The following is a 19,631-nucleotide window of genomic DNA, read 5'->3' as shown; positions in this document are numbered from 1 at the left end:
TTTTGTCATTCTCTGCCCAGACCCAACTTTGTATATTTTTCTGATAAATGATCTCCAGTGTTTCATTTCATTTTGCTTATGGTTGTTCCTAACCAAAATATCTACTAGTAAGTCATCAAATATTTTGAAAACAAATCTAAATAGTTCTACTTTAACTTGTACTGCTGCTGAACTTGCCAAGAGATTTTGATCTTGGTGAGACTCACCTGGTTAAATCCAATTTACATAAATACATTTTATACTATTGCCCAATGCTCCTCTTCCCCCGACTACGATGCATAGTTTGTGCATTGTTTCGGGCAAGAGAGAACAAAGTGCATCATGGGAGATTTATTAAGCTGATCCAGAAGTTGTGTACAACGCTTAACCTGAATGTGGCTGAAGTGCTCCTTTTAAGCTTAGCTGCATTTGACAAGTTGAAAGGAAACTATCACAGAGGCACGGTTTTTATCGAAAAACTGAGCAATGTCCATTTCATCTGTTGTGTTTTCTAAACAAAATTCCTAATTTGCCACGTTCCTTCCCTCTCAGGCCCCCTCCGTCATGGCCTTCCCCGCCACCACGCCCACGGGGATGATGGGATACGGCATGGTGAGTGATTTTGTTCTGCTGTTCATGACCAAATATCTTTCTCATGGTAGAGGCTCACCTGGATGTCACAGGCTGTGCAGTTAGAGGTGGTTCACACAGCAGCTGGATCTGTTGGGTTCTGTGTGCAGGTAGTGACCCGGCAGCTGGACCTGTTGGGTTCTGTGTGCAGGTATTGACCTAGTAGCTGGACCTGTTGGGTTCTGTGTGCAGGTATTGACCTAGTAGCTGGACCTGTTGGGTCCTGTGTGAAGGTAGTGACCCAGCAGCTGGACCTGTTTGGTCCTGTGTGCAGGTAGTGACCCAGCAGCTGGACCTGTTGGGTCCTGTGTGCAGGTATTGACCCAGCAGCTGGACCTGTTGGGTCCTGTGTGCAGGTATTGACCCAGCAGCTGGACCTGTTGGGTCCTGTGTGCAGGTATTGACCCAGCAGATGCGCAGTGACCATTCACTGCAGGGGCATAGCTGTTTTAATCAAACTTTATTAAACAAAAATCAAACAAAATTAAACTTGCAGATATGTGTCCACACTGACAACCTTTAATTCTTTCAGCCTGTAAGTGGGCTGTAAATATCTAATTTGGTAATCAGTTCAAGCAAAAACGAAATTAACATTGTTTCCACTTACCCAGAATACCATCTATCCGTCCAGATAGTTTCTAGATATCCTGCTCGCCTGATGGAATCAACCTCAAGGGAGCCATATTTCTTTCAATACGGCGCAAATTTTAATAAAATTAAAAAAACTCAAAAGCTCAAAAGTCTCTTTCCAAACATAACTTGCAAACATGCACAGAGGTTCATTTGTGTGCGCTTCATTGAGAACAAGTGTATTTTATTATATGAACAAGATTTTGTGTTCCGTGTTCTGTTAGTGTTGAAATCTGACCTGTGTAACAGGCTTTGTGTCTGTGTTGCAGCCTCCCCAGATGGGCTCCATGATGACTCAGCCCACCATGGTGTATACACAGCCAGTCATGAGAGCCCCCAATCCCTTCGGCTCAGTCCCTGGTGCACAGGTGTGTGTGTGTGTGTGTGTGTGTGTGTGTGTGTGTGAGACACACAATTTATGTACCAGTTATCTATATAATTTTCCATTGGCAAATAATTCCAAAGTTGTATCTGCATTAACTGCATCATGCCTTTTGTCTTGTTAAAGCAATAGAAAAGTTTATTTACATTGAGAAATGTATGTGTATTGAGAAATGTAAAAATGACAGTGCTTCAAATGATACAGTTAATTTAAAAAAAAGACAAACTGCTACCTGCATTAGCTTTCCGTTACATTTTTGCCACTGTGTGCATGCATTTGTGCGCATGTATGTATCTAGTTACAAACATGTTATTCAAGTCTTGCACTGCATTGCCTTGAATTTGGGATGGTTGTGATGCATTCAGCTAGGGTAAATTACAGCCTAATATACCAGGATTTGCTTCCACTGCAGGTGGTTGTTGTTCAGAATTGGCAGTTTGTGTAGCTCTGCTTTTTCCGCACTGCGATTTTATAGTTACATTAATTTCATATATTCTCATTTAAAGTATATTTCCAATATTACCACGTGTGTTTATTTCACAATGTTGGCAGTGTATTTGGTTAGAGCACAGTGTACAGCTATATCCTGTTAGTCCACCATTTAGAGTATTATATCCTGTTACTCAAAAAGTGTTTGAGTAAGAGTGTATATATGCTCGTTTGTGTCTAAAGTATACGTATATCCTGTTACTGCTGTGTGTTTATACTACACACTTGATTACTTCCCTGTTTATAGAGTATACATCCTGTTACTGCTGTGTGTTTATACAGAATGTATCCTATTACTTCTGCCTGTGTGTTTATGGAGTATACGTATACCCTGTATTCAGAGTATTTCTCCCGTGTTGCCTGAGCGCTGCATTGTGAAGCACGTTTCATGTGAATATGTAGTGTAACACTGCTGAGATACACCCCCCCCCCCCAGTAACAGAGCTCCTCTTCCCTGAGCCTGGGTGTCAGCCTGTAAGCCAGGGCTCTCTTCCCCCTGCTCCCGTACTCACCCCCTCTCTCTCTCTCTCTCTCCCTCTCCTCTCTCTCCCTCTCTCTCCCTGTGTGTCCCAGCCCTCGGCAGCCTCTAGCCCCTCCAGTCAGAGTCCGCTCAGAGCGCAGGGCCAGGACCCCTTTGCTCAGCTCTCTCTCAAGGATTTCTTGTAGAGCTTCCGTCATTAGGTACTGAGCACGCATCCGCGAGCGTGTGTGTGTGTGTGTGTGTGTGTGTGTGTGTGTGTGTGTGCGTGTGCGCAGTACTGTGCAAAAGTCTTAGACATGATATGTACACTTTATAAATTCAGTCACGGATGTTTATTTTTTGTTTTCAGCATTCGTGTGTCGGCAGGAAATCTCAATTTTGAGATTTGAGATTTCCTAACGGTAATTTTTCCAAAAAAAAAAAAAAAGATTTTTCAGATAAATTTTGGTATTCTGTTAAATAAAGTAATGGGCCACTCTTCAGATAAAAAAACTTGATTGAGGCAGTCTGGAATTACCTGGAGAGCCAGATGCAAGCAAGACAGCCAAAGTCTGCAGAAGAACTGCGGAACAAATGTTTGGAACAACCTACCAGCTGATTTTCTAATTCAACTTAAGGACAGTGTATTTAAGATACCGTTTTAAAGGAGAAGGGTGGTCACACCCAATTTTTTGTTTTTAACTATTTACTGTTACTATTTACTATTACTATTAATATAATGCTATTGTATTATAGTACTACTATTATAGTACTGTTTACTATTTACGGGTGCTTAAGACTTTTGCAGTGTGTGCGTGTGTGCCTGTGTGCGTGTGCACGTCTCTGTGCGCGTGCATGTGTGTCCATGTGAACCCATGTGTACCTGCTTGTGTATGTGTACTTTACTCTGTTCCCTTTCTGCTGCATGTTGGCATGCGGTGAGCTCTGACTCATTTCCACGCATCTGAGTGTTCAGATCCTCATCTTCCTCTTCCTCCTCCTCCTCTTCCTCTTCACTCCCACCTTTAGGCTCATAAGGCTGTGCTTAAGACTTGGCCATCTGTGGGACTGCTGCTGTTCTTTAAGTTCACTGCTGTCAAACCTGTATCCTGTTTTGATCCTACTGTCCAACCTCTAGTCAGCCCTACTCACATGGCATTTTACGGAATTTGACCACTTAACGTAGTGTACTCTATTATCGGTCATCAAAGATTACACTTTCCAAACATTTTATTTTCCAGGTCAAAGTGATTTATTTTTATTATTATTTAAAAAAAAATTCAAAACAATTGCACATGCCTGTTTTATATCAGAAGGCTCTTTGTTTTTGTTGAATTCTAAACTGGCTTTTCATTTAAAATACATGTTTGATCAGTGGTGTTTCTGTGACAGATACAGGTATGACCTCACTATAACCAGCCTTGCTCCTCTTCATGCCAAACTGAGTCGAGTTTTTTGTCGTTTTATTTTGTTGCTATCTTTGAATCAGCTTTATTGATCACGTGCTTGGCATTACAATGTGAACATTGTGTCATCCTGCCGTTTTGCATTGTCAGCAGAACAAAGGGCATCATTGTGATGTAATTACTGATAGCAGCGTTCTGTGTCTTGGCAACCATTCATTGTTTCTTTGTGGAGCAGATTTGGGCACCATTTTCCCCCACTAATGTGGCACTAATTCGCATTTTTTTGGAGAAACTTGCTCAAGAGCTAAAAGCCTTTGTTCTGTATTGAATAATTTTAAAATTGTATGCTTAAATGATTAGCTAATTTTTTTGTTGTTTTGCTTGTGCATTTTTGCCACCAGATGCAGTTCATGTAATCTGAAGGGGCCAGCGGACCCGGGTTCCCAATCGGCAAAAAAAAACCTTCTCCTTTAAGCAAGATCCACTTTGCTGATTCGCTCTCCCAAGGAGAATATCAAAACCAATAAGGACACAGGAAGGAGACCATTGGCGGAGAGAAAGGGTCGTCGCACACAGCATCTGTTCTTGTACTTTGTTAAAACAGGTTAACGGCGTGGACTACTGTTATGGCCACTAGAGGGAGCTCTTATCCCATTTTTTACATGTGTAAAGCTAGATATGGGTATTGAGGGACACAGCTCACTTGTACTGGGTAGCGAAAATGTTGTAGCTGATTTTGACAGCATGAAGGTTGCTTAGATGAGAGATGGTGGCAGTTGAGAGAGGACTCTTGATTTGATCACCGGTCATACGTCGTCACCCCACTACCAATGCTAACCACAGTTTACACCGATTTTTATTTACCTTTTTTTATATATTTTTTTTAAACTGTGCATTATGTTTGCAGTAGACATTCCTTGTGTATTGTTTGTATTTATTTATGATAATTCAAGACGTCAGGGGTAAGATAAATGCTTTTGAACACCCGTGCGTGACGGATATGGGATTGTAAATTATGAATTAAAGTTTTAAAAGTAAATATTAAAAAAAAAAAAAAAAAAAAAAAAAAGATTTAAAACCACCTGTAAAACTGACGGATAGAGCACTAAATATTCTCTAAACCAGTTGTCTAGTGCAATTATTTTTAGCTCAGAACCTTATGGCCCTACATTCGTTAGGGAAAATATAGGGGCAGTATCCAATTTATTAATCCACATAGTGGACTCTGTGCCTAGGGTTCTTATTTTACGTTCATTTTTCGCGAAGGAGCATTAACCCGAGTAGCAGAACACCATGTTCGTGACCCAAGAGCATTGCGTTGGGGGAGAGGATGCGTGTCGCTTTGTGCTTGCAACGCCACCGTTTTTACATTTACAAAACAAAATGGCTGCCTTTCTCACCCGATTGCGCAGAATCGCCTTCTTGTTCCGGGCATCTTTCCTGTGATCGTTCTTCACCTAGGCGGAGTAGGTGAGGTCCGTTTGTTTTTATTTATTTTGTAATTTTGTTCATTTTTTCCACTGGGGTGTGTGTGTGTGTGTGTGTGTGTGTGTGTGTGTGTGTGTGTGTGTGTGTGTGTGTATGCGTGCGTGTGGATATAGAGCAGGGGGTCACTAGTGTCTTTGTAAATTTGTAGTACAGGGGGTCCGTTTGAAAGGGGAGTAGTGGGGCGCTGTTGATCGGCGCTGTGTGTACATACAGCCGGACCCCTGTCACCTGATGAAGGGGGGGAGGGGGGGAGGGGTGGAATGGGGAAGGCAATTCTGCTCCTATGATTTTAGCTTCTCCTCCTTATTTTTGCTGCAACGGGCGGGCGGATTCCGTTTTTGTTTATATATCTGAAAACGTATGTAAGCAAAAATCGATCGGTTTTCAAATAAAGTGCAGCATCCACGGAGTCTTTGTCTCTTTTTGGGGTGGATTTGCAGGGATACCTGGCAACCTTTACACACCAGAACATTGCATCACACGCGACCTGCTTGTTTCAGAGGGGTGAATGCCCCCTGCTGGCTCAGTAGTGCCGCTACCACAGAGACCAGTTCATCAGTCCAGTGTGCTTCTCTGACGGCTGCAGGTAATGGACATACTCCTGTGGATGGGACTGTGGAGGCATACATGGGGGGGGCACATTTAAACATACCCTGATACAAGGTCAAGATTCTTTTTATTTGTCACATGCACAGACATACAAAGTAAACCAGTGAAATGGAAAAGATACTCAGTCTCAGACACTTATTTTTCCACCAGCTGCTGAAAGCTGCCACACTGGGGGGTCATGTTTACCGCTAGCATGTGTGCTTAGTAGCCGACTAGACATATGACCTGTTTTACTGGGTGCGTTATAAAGTCAGATTTCTCTCTGAACTGTTTTGAAAGGTAATGGTGCTTGCAGGTGTCACTCCCTGTAGTTGTCATGAAAAGTGACAAAATCCATTGCTTGGTAAGTATAAATGTTTTGAAGTTTGGCACCATGAAGTCCTCATTTTGTGTTAAGTAATGCTGGACGGTGGTGGTTCGAATCTCAGTGTAGCCACAATAAGATCCGCACAGCTGTTGGGCCCTTGAGCAAGGCCCTTAACCCTGCATTGCTCCAGGGGAGGACTGTCTCCTGCTTAGTCTAATCAACTGTATGTCGCTCTGGATAAGAGCGTCTGCCAAATGCCAATAATGTTATGTAATGTATTGGACAGTACCAACCTTTTATACTTTATATAACTTTTAGAGCCAACCATGGCTCTACTATTCGATTTAGTCATTGCACCTGTGTTGTTAAAAAAACATTATGGCCAAAGTCATATTTGAATGCTTCTTGTTTCAAATTCTGAAAACCCTTAGCCCTCACCCCACCTTCTGGTCCTCTTGGTTGGTTCAGTTGCACTAGACAAGATCAATCCAGCACAGAAAAGTATTTCAATTCAAAACATTTATGTATTTGACCCAGGTCTGCTTCAGAGCGACACCTGGAATAGAATCCAAGTGGAAGGGATTTTGTACCCAGACTGCTGACTTGGGTTTAAAAATAAATAAATAAAATAAATATAAAATAAAAAATCCTGACAGCCTTGAGAAATGTGTGTGGTATAACCTTTTCTGTTGTGCTGTGGAATGATTTAATACGTTGTCAGTTTCTTCTGTCTGTGTTCTGACCCTGTACTGCAGTTTGATATACTCTCCTCAGCTGCTGAAGTTTTTGTAGGTTTTATGAATTCTGCCTTTCCCACTCTCAAACCATGTGAATGGCCTTGTAAACCTTAATCATGTAGCTTGCCTACGGAAACGAATGGAAAATAACTTCTGAAACTCCGGTTGACGGCCGAAATGGCCACATGATCAAGATTTTATCCAGGCCCAAACAGGAATGCATAAAAAATAAATCGTGTTCGTGCGTGTGTGCACATTTTGCAGCCTTTGGTTGTATGATGATCCCCGTTACCACCAACACCCTTACCTTGACCACGTTATTGTTGAGTTTTGCTACCCCTAGTGGTCGAATGAGGGAAAAGCAGACATACTGCTGAGTCACTTGCCAACTTCCAGCATGAATATAAAAAAACATTTCTTCCGATATCCACATAATCTCAGTTCCACTTGCCTCTATTCTTTTATACAAAATGCTTCATGCAGCTACGTATAACGTTATCCATACATCTGACTTTGTCTTTCCAGCCACCTGTCTTTTAGGCTGTGCTGTAATTGTATCCCCTGGCTTCACTCGAAAAATATATACATTATTGTATTTCAATGAATTATTTAAATGAATTGATCAATTGGCATAGTACTGTTCTCATTGCCTCGTATAGCCTCAACTTACTTTTAAATGAGAAATGTGTCAATACCTATATTTAAAAAGAACTAGAAAGACTTTTAAATGAAGTATTAAGCATCTGTTTCCCATACCTTACTGTGCTGTGGAAGTTGCTGTTGTTCTTGATTTTTGAAAATCCTGGAAATGTGGTAAAATTGGCCACTTGCCTTGAAAGGTCAAGATATCCATTAATTTTATTACATCGCTTGCTGATGTGGGTGACCTGGCTAAAGAGGATGCTTTGTTTACGACCCTCCAGGCATGTGTGATGGAGGCAATTTAGTATCCTGAGGGAGTAGCTCAAATATGCAGTAAATATCAATATTTAGCTGGGTTAACATACCAGTCTTCTGCTTATTTGTTTGGTGGTCATATGATAATGGGCAATGGACGATTGAAATGCACATCGCAGTTACAGTTGTACCACATACAATTTTGCAGAGGAAATTACAAAAACGAACATGTCTGAGAACACGAGTCTATACTTCACATTGCGTTAGTCTAAAAGTGGCGAGCCTCGGTGCCACTCTCAGGAATCCTAAAGTGTGATTTCACACAAAAAACAAAAATGTGTATTGCAAAGAGATTATTTCAGCCCTTCTATTACTTTGATTGGGACTCATTTCAGATATTCTAAATTGTGTATATCACACTGCAACTAAATGTATCTAAGCGGCCACATAGTATAGATGCTATACTCTGCACTTTCCTGTAGGTGGCATACTGGAAGCGATTACAAAATTGTCATAATTAAAGGAGGTAACCTATCGCAGTTAAATATTATTTTTTAAAAACGGTCGGTTGTATTAACTGTTCGTTTACACTTATTAATTACTAATTATATAGCTGGGACAATTTTAAGCGGAGAAAAAAAGAGTCAAACTAGGCAGACTTAAGACAAGCAATTTGACACGTGTCATATTTGGTAAAAGGGATGTAGGATACATAGCCTATTTTGATTTAAGTACACTTAAAATGCGTGGGTTACTATGCAATACAATATCTAATTTACTTAATCTTTATCACGTTGTTAAATTTCAAATGGACCAGGTTTGACAGGGTGGGCCCATATAAACCTCCCTCTTTTCTGATGTCAGCTGCAGTCAAACTCAAGAGGGTTTAATTCCACTGCCACTGATTAATTTCCACGTACGGTCTTGGGAGATAAGCAAACCAGGAACCGGAGGCAGGTAGAGTAAACTTTTGCCCTCTCTTAGTCTTGAATAATTGTTGTTTATGTCTAAAATTATTCAAATGATTAATTTCTTTGTCTGAAATATACGCGAATGAAAAGCAGCAGGGACAGCAGTCATACTAGCTATCTAAAATAGAGCGTCTCAAAGTTATACTGTGCATATTTGGCACTAAATGAAAACGTGTGATATAAATAATCTAAACGCAGTTGCTGCTTTCATTTTGATAACGAGATAGCCTTGCTACCAATTGAGCGTAAGACAAAGTTACTGATAACTATTTTTAAGTGTTTTATTTTATGGTAAAGGCTAACTTTGCTGATTTGCTTGCAAGGTTATTTGTACGCTTTGCTAACACAAACTGCAGGAAAGTTCGTCGTCTGTCATAGTTCGCTCAACGCTATCTTGAACAGTTTTATGGGACTGACTTGTTCTGATATAGTTCAAGAAGTTTATTTGTTTATTTAATATTGTGTGTCCAATGTATCTGCTATACTTCGTTATGCATTTTCGTAATAGCTCATATTATTGTTTCGTGTATTTATTTATTTGTTTGTCGCATATAACATAACTCTGTAGCTAGAACCCGAATCCTGCTCCAAAACAGAGTACATGCATCATGTTCATTAGCTATAATGAAACACGCCCAACCTTGAGATTTGATGTCAGTTTCTTGCAGCAATGTCCCACTTAGTTGGGAACTTGATCTTGGCCAGATATGGATGTAGAGATATACTCACTGAACACTTTACTGGGAACACCTGTACACATATATACTCATGCGATGATCTAATGAGCCAATCGTGTGGCAGCCGTGCAATTTATACAATAATGCAGATACGGTTCAGGAGCTCCAGTTAATGTTCACATCAACCATCAGAGTGGGGAAAAAATTTGATCTCAGTTAAATGATTGTCGGTGCCAGACAGGGTGGTTTGAGTATCTCAAAAACTGCTGTTATCCTGGGATTTTCACACACAACAGTGTCTAGACTTTGCAGAGAATGGTGCGAAAAACAAAAAACCCTCCAGTGAGCAGAAGGCAAAAATGTGTTGTCTATGAGAGAGGTCAGAGGAGAAGCTGAAAGGAAGGTGACCGTAATGGAAATAATCACGCATTACAACAGTGGTAGGCAGAAGAGCATCTCTGAACACATCAAAGCAGGCTACATCAGCAGAAGAAAATAAGAAATGGTTGGCATTTATATAGCACCTTTATCCAAAGCACTGTACAATTGATGCTTCTCATTCACCCATTCACCCATTCACCAATGGCGATTGGCTGCCATGCAAGGTGCCGACCAGCTCATCAGGAGCATTTGGGGGTTAGGTGTCTTGCTCAGGGATACTTCAACACAGCCCGGGCGGGGGATCAAACCGGCAACCCTCCGCCTGCCAGACAACTGCTCTTACTGCCTGAGCCATGTCGCCCCTAAGAAAGTCTAAGAAATGCCTGATAGTGCATTTCTTAGAAGTGCTCCCTGAGTGTACGCTTTGTTTACATTATTCAACACTGCCTACAAGGCTGTTGAGAATGTTCCGTATAGCTTTTCCAGGTTAGCGTAACTCAATCACTCGTAGCCTATATTGTACAGGCACTAACCTCAAAAGTGTTGAAAGGAAGCCTTTGTGCCTGATTTTTTCTTCTTCATTTTGTTTTCTAAAATTGCCAGATATCATGATAATTCAGTAAACAGTTATTGGCCTCAACTACAAAATCTGAGCAATTCAATCCATTTGGACTGAATCCATTTTTATGTTGAGGAGTAATACTTTTAACTTAAGAGATTTGAGGTCCTCACTTTTGGCCGAATCAAGTAGTCGTCATTCCACTACATTTGGGCAGAAGCCCAATTCAGAAGATTTGGGTGGAGTCCCACCTCCCTTTTCCTGGGCTCTGCATGGAATTCTGGGAGAGTTTTAAATGCTCTTCTTTATGAGAGTTCAACATGTAACAGAAAACAATTTCAGTATATTTTTCTGTAACACGGCCTGGTATACAGACTATACAGACTATGAAGATACATACATAAAAGCTTAAATGGATGGATGCATTCTCACCTCTCCAACCAAAGATATACTGTTTTTGGGAGTTCTGTTCATTGTTGGATAAGCACTGGAATCAGTTATCATTTAACCTTGGCATTGACCTTTTATGCAAGTGGTCTTTTTGTTTTTTGTTTTTTGCAGAAGCAAATTGCATTTATTTGTATGTCAGCACTAAGGGCAAGTGTTTAATACAGTAAGTTTTGGGTATATAGATAAATTACTACTAACTATTAACTTAACAGTAACAGACAGCAGTTCATTAAATCCAATAGGTATTTGGACCTAAATAAGTGCAACCAACATCTATTTAAATAAGAGGATATTACAGGCTGTAGATACCTAAATATGGGGGTAGAACAAGTTGGGCACCACAGTATTTGCAGCCAGTATCAGTGGTAAGTGTTTGTTCCTTTGTATTGGACGAATGCAAGGATAATTGAATGGAGCACATTTTTATGCATTTGCTTTTGGAGAATGAAGGGAAGAGGAACTAATCCAAAATAATCTTGTGATCCAGCATAATGTAGCACACGGATATTTGATGTGTATATTTTCCCTTGCCCTGCATAAATCCCTTGAAAATAGTGTCAGAGAAGATCTTTTCAGTAATTAAATGTCTTGGGCCTCTGATGCGTTTACCAGTAGACCAGATGAAAAGCAGGGCTCATGTTAGGAATTGGCTTTGTTCTCTGTATCTGCTGGTGTTTAGTGATAGGGAGACTTTTGGAGGTGACATTGAAAAATATGTTCTGATTCTTGAACCTGATCTACAAATGACACACATTTTTAAATGGAATTTAAAAATTAAAGCAAATTTGAAATACCACATTACAATTCATTTATTTTGAGAATGTTGACATGTTTATATAGCAATGTTTTCTCACTGTGGTCTGAAGAGGGTTCTAGTTTGAACAGCTAGCAGAGTGAGCCTGTACATGCAGGGTGTTTTCAGGTTACTGGTTGTTTATCGTAGGTATATCTCTTCTACTCAGTGCTGGTTCTCTCCTGTAGTACTCTGTGCACTGTAGGGTCTATAATGTCCGCTGGGTCATGTCCTCATAGGCAATGACATAATAATCAAGTGGACACCTGGAAATTTCAAATTGCAAGGAAAAACCAAAAAGGGGATTACAAAAAAGCTTCAGTTTACTGTTTTCAGAATGTAAGGATTTGAAGTATGAAAACCTGGCCTGTAGTGTAGTGGTTAAAGTAAATGACTGGGATATGCAAGGTCGGTGGTTCTAATCCCTGTGTAGCCACAATAAGATCTGCACAGCCGTTGGGCCCTTAACCCTGCTTTGCTCCTGGGGAGGATTGTCTAATCAACTGTATGTCTCTTTGGATAAGAGCGTCTGCCAAATGCCAATAATATAATGTCAAAATTGTGGTAAAATTGAGCAGAAGGCTGATAACCAGAAGGGCAAGATCATAATGTTAATGTGACTCAGTATAATGGCAGTATGAAATAAAACCAAGTGCTCTTGGTCCATTCTATTTCAGTAAAGGTCAGTTACTTTATTTCCACATTATCCAGAATACAGTGGGTTGATATTGAATGAAAATGAAAAATATTCCAGTGAGTGAAAAAAATAATACAAAACAAATCACAGAGACTAAATTCTGTGTTGAGGCTGCATTTTTAACAGTTCTTGTTTTCATTTTAATGTATATGTTTTATAGACCCCTCCTGTTTTAATTATCTTGCTTAGGTTGGCTGAATTCAACAATCCAATTGTGGAAATATTCAATAGTGGAAACCCATTATGTTCTATTGCTATATAACTGTGCACTGTCCTGCAAGAACCCCCACTCTCAAATAACTTGCGAAATGGAATAAATTCATACTTTCAGTTTGAATAACATGGTAATTAGCTATTGCTTTCGCTTTTGTCTGTTTTGCACTGGCTTGTTGCACTCATCTCTACTCTTATTGGTTGCCAGAATGTCTTGGCAGGGAAATTTGTTTTGGTTCAGAATGTGTTTCTCCAGCAGGTGCCCATGTCATGGATGAATTGAGATATATTTCCATCAAGCGACTTTATGTACTGTAGACTGGACCAATGAAGCCCACAGCGCATTGGGCAGAAAGTGCCGGAATTAGTGTGCCAATCCTGCTCGACAGTTCACAGTGTCTGTCGTGGTAGTTCAAAGATAAAAAAGGCACATTCCAAATAAAAGCTGTTCAGAATACATATTTATATGTTGTATCCAATAGAAAATGTAAAGAACAAAACCCCTACTATGTCTTCCAGAGGATGTTCTTGGTTGACGCCTATCTGTTTCAATATTAACCTGTAGCTTACCGTTGTCAGTCTGACGCAGTGGATAATTATGGCACTTAGCAAGGCATTCGGTGAAGAGTTGTAGTTGGATATTTACTACTGAAGTGTCCTCCGGTTTAATAATGTACACTATGTAAATAAGAATTCTGAGGCATAACAAAGCATTTGATTATTTTAGGAATGTCCACTTTTCTCCCCTTTCTAGTGTGTACAGCATGTGCACTGCCAGTTCAGCTGTGAATGCAAAAGTTTTATTGGGAAGCTAATTCCTGTAAAATGCCTTTGAAGTCTTTCCTAAGCTCATTCCATACCAAACCATGCAACGCGAGGGTTTTAGCTGATTTCAGAGATGAAGGCATACCTTCTGTAATGTGTTGCTATGGTTACACGTTTTATGACTCAGTTATTGTTAGATTTTCCTCATTTTACGTCTTGTCAAATATTTAATATTTGAACACTGCCTCCTCCTACAAACTATTGACATGGTGCTAAAAAGAAGAGAGAAAGATCTGATTGCATCTGATGCATATCATAGACATGGTAGATACTACGTTTGTTTTGTATTTGACCTTTCTGTACAATTCTGTGCAATGTGTAATGGTATTGACTGATTGACCCTGTTGGCCATTAAAACCCACGCCCTGATTCAGCCAGAGGAGGATGGGCTCCCCCATTGAGTCTGGTTCCTACTTGGTTTCTTCTCATCTTCCACCAGGGAGTTTTCCCGTGCCACTGTTGCTCTAGTCTTGCTCTTGTGGGAGTTGAGGCCAGGGTTTTATGTGAAGCGTGTTATGACAATTGTGTGAAATGTGATCTACAAATACATTTTGATTTGATTTCACATTTGTGAGAGCATCCCATTAGCAAATCCGGAGAGAGAACTTTGGTAAGCACATCCATGACCCACCCCAGTCACTTGTTTTCACTCAAAGTCCATGAGCTTAGCTGTACAGATATGGCCCTGGAGAACTGTGGACCTATAAATTACATTAACATTGCATTAATGGCATTTGGCAGACGCTCTTATCCAGAGCGACGTACAACAAAGTGCATACCCATAACCAGGGATAAGTGCGCTGAAAGACCGTAGAGGGAAGTACAATTTCAACTGCTACCTGTACAACAACAACCAGGGCCTATTTGATTTTTTTTTTTTTTTTTAACAAACAAACAAACAAACAAGCAACATAGCTAAAGTGACCAAACTTAACTAGCCAAACACTGCTTACCTAGCCAAACTAAAAATACTGATACACAAAAAAGTAAATCACAGAAAGACAACAATTAAGGTTCACAGGGAGATAGGGAGGGACGGGGAGTGGTGCTGCTTGAAGAGGTGCGTCTTCAGTTTGCGCTATACAGCTGACCTGGACTGACTACAAAATCCAGGATGATACAGAGGTTCATAAGTCACAATTGCTGAATGACACTTTCACTCCCAGGGTGACCCAGTAGTAACTGTCCATTTACTGTGGGACGCCTAGCCACAGTTTACCCTGGCATGGTCAGGTTTTAAATTCCGGAACATATGGCACCCCTTCCCAAGTTTCCATGTTCTTGGACACAAAAATCGGTGAACAAGGCGATTGCATCAGTTATGAAATTAAGAGAAACCCAGGTAACACAACGTCTTGAGATTGTTTAGTGGATTTTATTCATAGAACACATATTACTCCATGCACCAGTTTCCTATGCACCAAATGTGATATTAAAAAAAGTATTAAATAATTCTGAAATTATACACTATATTTATTTGTTAGCTGAAAGCTGCATGGTTGAGCAATTATTAGTTATCTTGGTTCCAACTTTTTTCAGTCAACAGTGCTCTTAAACCTCACTATCGTCGTGGGCAAATACACTCAGCAGCCAGAGATTAAGTTGGCTTTTGGAAGGTCAATATTTGCATGAAGTGGAATTTTGGCAGGAGATGAAAAATAAAAACTGTCGCATTTTTCAGTACTGTGAGGTGAGCTTCACATTATGCAATGTGGATGCCTCAAATAATGTTTCTCAATCATAATCTAAACTTTTACTGTATCTGTTTTTTCTACTGCTTATATGACTAGGAAAAAGTGATATCTAACACATGACTGCTAACACAGAAACCCAATATTTAAAAGCAAGAGTCTATTAATTTGACATTTACCAAACAACACAAAGAAACTGACTGAGAAAGTAATCTTCTGGATCTCTTATTTCTGTGCTACTTATAAAATATCCACCAGGAGGTATGTGCGCATGACCATCCAAAATCCAATAATGATAAATCTGATTGTCTTAGAATAAAGTCTGGCATTCATATAATGACTTGATTAATTGCTCAAGACATTAAACGGCACAGCATAATTGATTTGTTTTTCTTCTTAATCCAAATTCAAAAATGGAAGTGGGCTTAGTAGTTATCCTCACCCTTCAATGTAATATAGACTAAGTGAAGTCAGCAAGATTCGATTGGGACACAACAAGACTGCGTGAGGGACCCAATCAGATGTTTTCACCTCAGCTCTCATGCCCTGGGACGGTCAACAACCCCACCACGGTCACATGTTTCATGGGACCAGAGAAGGTCCTGCAGGGCTGGGGGTCTTGCCTTCCCATAGGTGGCAAAAGAGATGTGTCAGACAGTCAGTCACAAGTTCATAGACAGAGAGACATGTACATTTTTCTTTTGTTTACAAATGGAGATGTACTGTAAGTTGTCGATATACATGGAGACAGAGAGGTTTATATGAATTATTTGCCTGTCTTTATGTAGTGGTCGGTACTAGGAAAGGACCAAGTTGTGCCAAGTATGTGTGCAACTCATGATCCTGATGGCAAAACCGGTTCAGGTTGACTAAATAACAGTAAATGTTTAATCTAATTTTAAGACATTTGACAAATTGACTAAATCTTGCTGCAAGTGGGCTTCTTGGAAAAGTGTAGATAATTATATGCTGTTTCATGACATGACGGTCCACAAAAATCTAAACTTAAAAAGAAAAGAAACAAAGCAAATGGAACTATTCAGCATTATTTTACCTGCTGTGACTGTATTTGTTTATGTGCGTGTGTGTGTGTGTGTGTGTGTGAGAGAGAGAGAGACTGAGTCAGCAAGTGAGTCAGTGAGTGTACAGTACGTGTAACATTCTGTTCTTGTGTGTTATGTGTATTAAGGGAGTGAGCACAGCACTTTCAGAGGCCAGAAGCCCTGACTCTGGGTTTGTGTCTGTTACAGGTGCTGTTTCGCTGCTGCAGACCTGACCAGTCTGAGTGGAGGGAGGCCGGACAATGAGCAGAACGGCGAAGACCTACGGCCCAGAACCATCGCTGTAGGACCTTCATAGGACTCCACCATGCTGCTGTGGGCTTCAACACCTTGAGTTCCTCTGACAACGACAACACTCGCTTTAAGGGTTCTTTAACAGCCACCGAAGTCCAGGCCCTGCACGGGGCCAGAGAGAGGGAGGGACACCATGATTGACTTGAGCTACCTGACGGAGGAGGAGCAGGAGATGATCATGACTGTTCTGCAGAGGGATGCCAAGCTGAAGAAGGCAGAGGGAGATAGAGTCAAGTGAGTTTCAGGAGTTACGTCCATTATGCTCCCGGGTGTTCAAAATAAGACGGAAGTATCCTGTTGTTTTCTGTGTAATAATGCAGGATGAGAGGGAAGAGTCCTGTCAGAATTTGACCAATACATCATGCTCTCCAGTCTTCCTGCTGAGATTAAAATGCAATATTAGGAAAAATAATTGTAATATTATACTTTCAGATATTTCGCAGAATGTTTTCCAGCTTGCAGCATTATCATTAGAATGCAGAACTAAATGGTAGAATATTACTATCAATTTTCATCATAATCACCATAATCATTCATATGAAGTAGTGTGATGCAATTTTATGGAAACTTGTGGATTTTAAGACCAATTGCAGGTTAAATTCCCAGACACATACTTCGAACCCTTACACAAATAAAACCGGAGTGGAAACCGGCGAAGTTATGAATTTGAGGAGCTTTTGTTTTCCTTGCTAAAGGGCAGACTTGCTGCTCAACTCAAATCCCCGGTCTACACCTTTCCCGCACTTTTAAGTCAACAAGCTGGTAAATGCCAGCTCCTACTGTCAGTCAAGCCTCATCTGCCCCCCCCTCTTTATTTTGTGCTGGGGGGGCAATTCAGAGCTGAGAAAACAACTTATCATTTTAAAGAAAGAAAAGCAATGTTTTTTGCCATTGTGTTTCAGTAACATAGTATTAACCAGAAAAGATGCAGTGCACCTTCATTGACCGTTCAAGACTTGTGTGACATACAGTACAAGCGGGGTCCATAAGTATTTGGACAGTGATACAAATTTAAAAGTGCCGCAGTACACTCACTGAGCACTTTACTAGGTATTTATTCAACATATTTTTTTACTTATTGGTCTTCTACTGCTGTAGCCCATCCACTTAAGAAGTTTGAAGTGCTGTGTGTTCAGAGATGCTCTTCTGCATAACACTGTTGTAATGTGTGGTTATTTGCGTTTCTGTCACCTTCCTGTCAGCTTCTACCAATCTGGCCCTTTTCCTCCTACCTCTCTCATTTACAACGCATTTCTGTCTGCAGAACTGCTGCTCACTGGATATCTTTTGTTTTTCGCACCATTCTCTGCAAACTTTAGAGACTGTTGTGCATGAAAATCCGCAGAGATCAGCAGTTTCTGAACCACCCCGTCTGGCAACAGTAATCATTCTCAGTCAAAGTCACTTAGATCACATTTCTTCCCCATTCTGACATTTGGTCTGAAAAACAGCTGAACCAGTTGACCACGTCTGCATGCATCTGTGCATTTACTTGCTGCCACATGATTGTCTGATTAAATGTTTGCATTAACAAGCCGCTGTACGGGTCTACGTAATAAAGTGCTCCGTGAGTGCATATGCTGGTCACGAGCTAGTGTTTAACTGTGAAAACAAAATGTGTTTGTAAAACATAAAATGCTAGAAGGTTTCTATGTATAATTTTATGCGTCTGAATACGATACAAAGTCCTGATGGTAAATCATTACAGGGAGCCAGGTTGTGTACTTGTCGGAGCTCGAGGAGGAGTATGGCTTTTGGAGACCGGCAGTGAAGTTCTCAGAGTTCAGAGGCACGGCCTCACTCAGCCTTGTGTTAACGGGATTAAGTCTGAGCTTTCCAGCCCTCTCTCACATGACCGCTGGCATACTTCCACAAGAGACGAGGGAAAAACGGACGAGACCTTTGAAGTGGAGTCACATTAGCTTTGCAAAACTACATTCAGACATACTTCTATCAGCATGTTACTTTTTTGATGGAACACAATTAGCTCTCACTGAGTCATTTAAATGTTAGTATACAGTATGATCTACTCGAACATTGTATACATTTTGGCACTGCATGTACAGTGGCTTCAGAACGTATTCAGACCCCTTCACTTTTTGCACACTGTATTGTGTTGTTGATTTCATCTACATCAATCTACACTCAATAACGCATAAGGACAAAGTGAAAACATCTCTCATTTATATAAGTATTCAGTAATTCAGTATTTTGTAGAAGCCCCTTTGGCAGCAAGCTTTGAGTCTTCTTGTGTAAGTCTCTACAAGCTTTGCACACCTGGATTTGGGCAGTTTATCCCATTCTTCCTGGCAGATCTTCTCAAGCACTGTCAGATTGAATGGGAAGCGTCTGTGAACTGCCATCTTCAGGTCTCTCCACAGATGTTCTATGGGGTTCAAGTCTGGGCTTTGGCTGGGCCACTCAAGGACAGTCAGAGACTTGTTCTGAAGCCACTCTAGAGTTGTCTTGGCCGTATGCTTCGGGTCATTGTGGTGCTGAAAAGTGAACCTTCACCCCTGTCTGAGGTCACGTGCACTCTGGAACCTTTCCTCAAGGACCTCTCTGCATTTAGCTGCATTCCTCCTTCCCTCTATTCTGACCAGTCTCCCTGTCCCTGACGCTGAGAGGCACCCCCATAGCATGATGCTGCCCCCACCATGCTTCACCGTAGGGATGGTATTAGCCAGGTGATGAGCAGTGCCTGGTGTTCACCAGACCTAGTGCTTGGAGTTCTGCCCAAAGACAATTTTTGTCTCATCCGGCCAGATCATCTTTTTCTTCATCCTTTGGCAAACTCCAAATGGGTTGTCATACACCTTTTACTCAAGAGTGGCTTCAGTCTAGCCACTCTACCATAAGGGCCTGATTGATGGAGTGCTGCTGAGATGGTCAAAGATTCCTCCACTCCACCAAAAGAAAGTTCATTTCAATTAACTTTATGACTTCTACATTTTACATTTAATTGAAATGAAATTAAAATTCCACATATTTGGATGACAAACATT

At 40.7% G+C, this 19,631-nt stretch overlaps 2 protein-coding genes across 18 annotated transcripts in view; both read left to right on the top strand.

Annotated features, from left to right (window-relative positions):
- The window catches only part of picalmb (phosphatidylinositol binding clathrin assembly protein b), a 46,328-nt gene extending 40,455 nt beyond the window's left edge, over positions 1-5,873 (top strand). For 14 of the 15 annotated variants that reach the window (XM_061216685.1, XM_061216677.1, XM_061216675.1 and 11 more), the window contains 4 exons: positions 532-591; positions 1,509-1,607; positions 2,684-2,791; positions 4,378-5,873. In XM_061216685.1, the coding sequence (XP_061072669.1) occupies positions 532-591; positions 1,509-1,607; positions 2,684-2,776 (252 nt within the window). In that variant the 3' untranslated portion in view covers positions 2,777-2,791; positions 4,378-5,873. The remainder of the gene's footprint in view (positions 1-531; positions 592-1,508; positions 1,608-2,683; positions 2,792-4,377) is intronic. The other variant, XM_061216679.1, reaches the window with a different exon arrangement.
- A 3,018-nt stretch (positions 5,874-8,891) lies between these two features.
- sytl2b (synaptotagmin-like 2b) overlaps positions 8,892-19,631 on the top strand; it is a 33,490-nt gene continuing 22,750 nt past the window's right edge. For all 3 annotated transcript variants that reach the window (XM_061218401.1, XM_061218400.1, XM_061218399.1), the window contains exons 1-2: positions 8,892-8,971; positions 16,522-16,860. In XM_061218401.1, coding sequence (XP_061074385.1) covers positions 16,760-16,860 — 101 coding nt within the window. In that variant the 5' untranslated portion in view covers positions 8,892-8,971; positions 16,522-16,759. The remainder of the gene's footprint in view (positions 8,972-16,521; positions 16,861-19,631) is intronic.

Source organism: Conger conger, chromosome 13, assembly GCF_963514075.1.
Source record: "Conger conger chromosome 13, fConCon1.1, whole genome shotgun sequence".
In the NCBI taxonomy this organism is placed as follows: Eukaryota; Metazoa; Chordata; class Actinopteri; order Anguilliformes; family Congridae; genus Conger; species Conger conger.
This window is presented reverse-complemented; position numbering and strand designations above follow the sequence as displayed.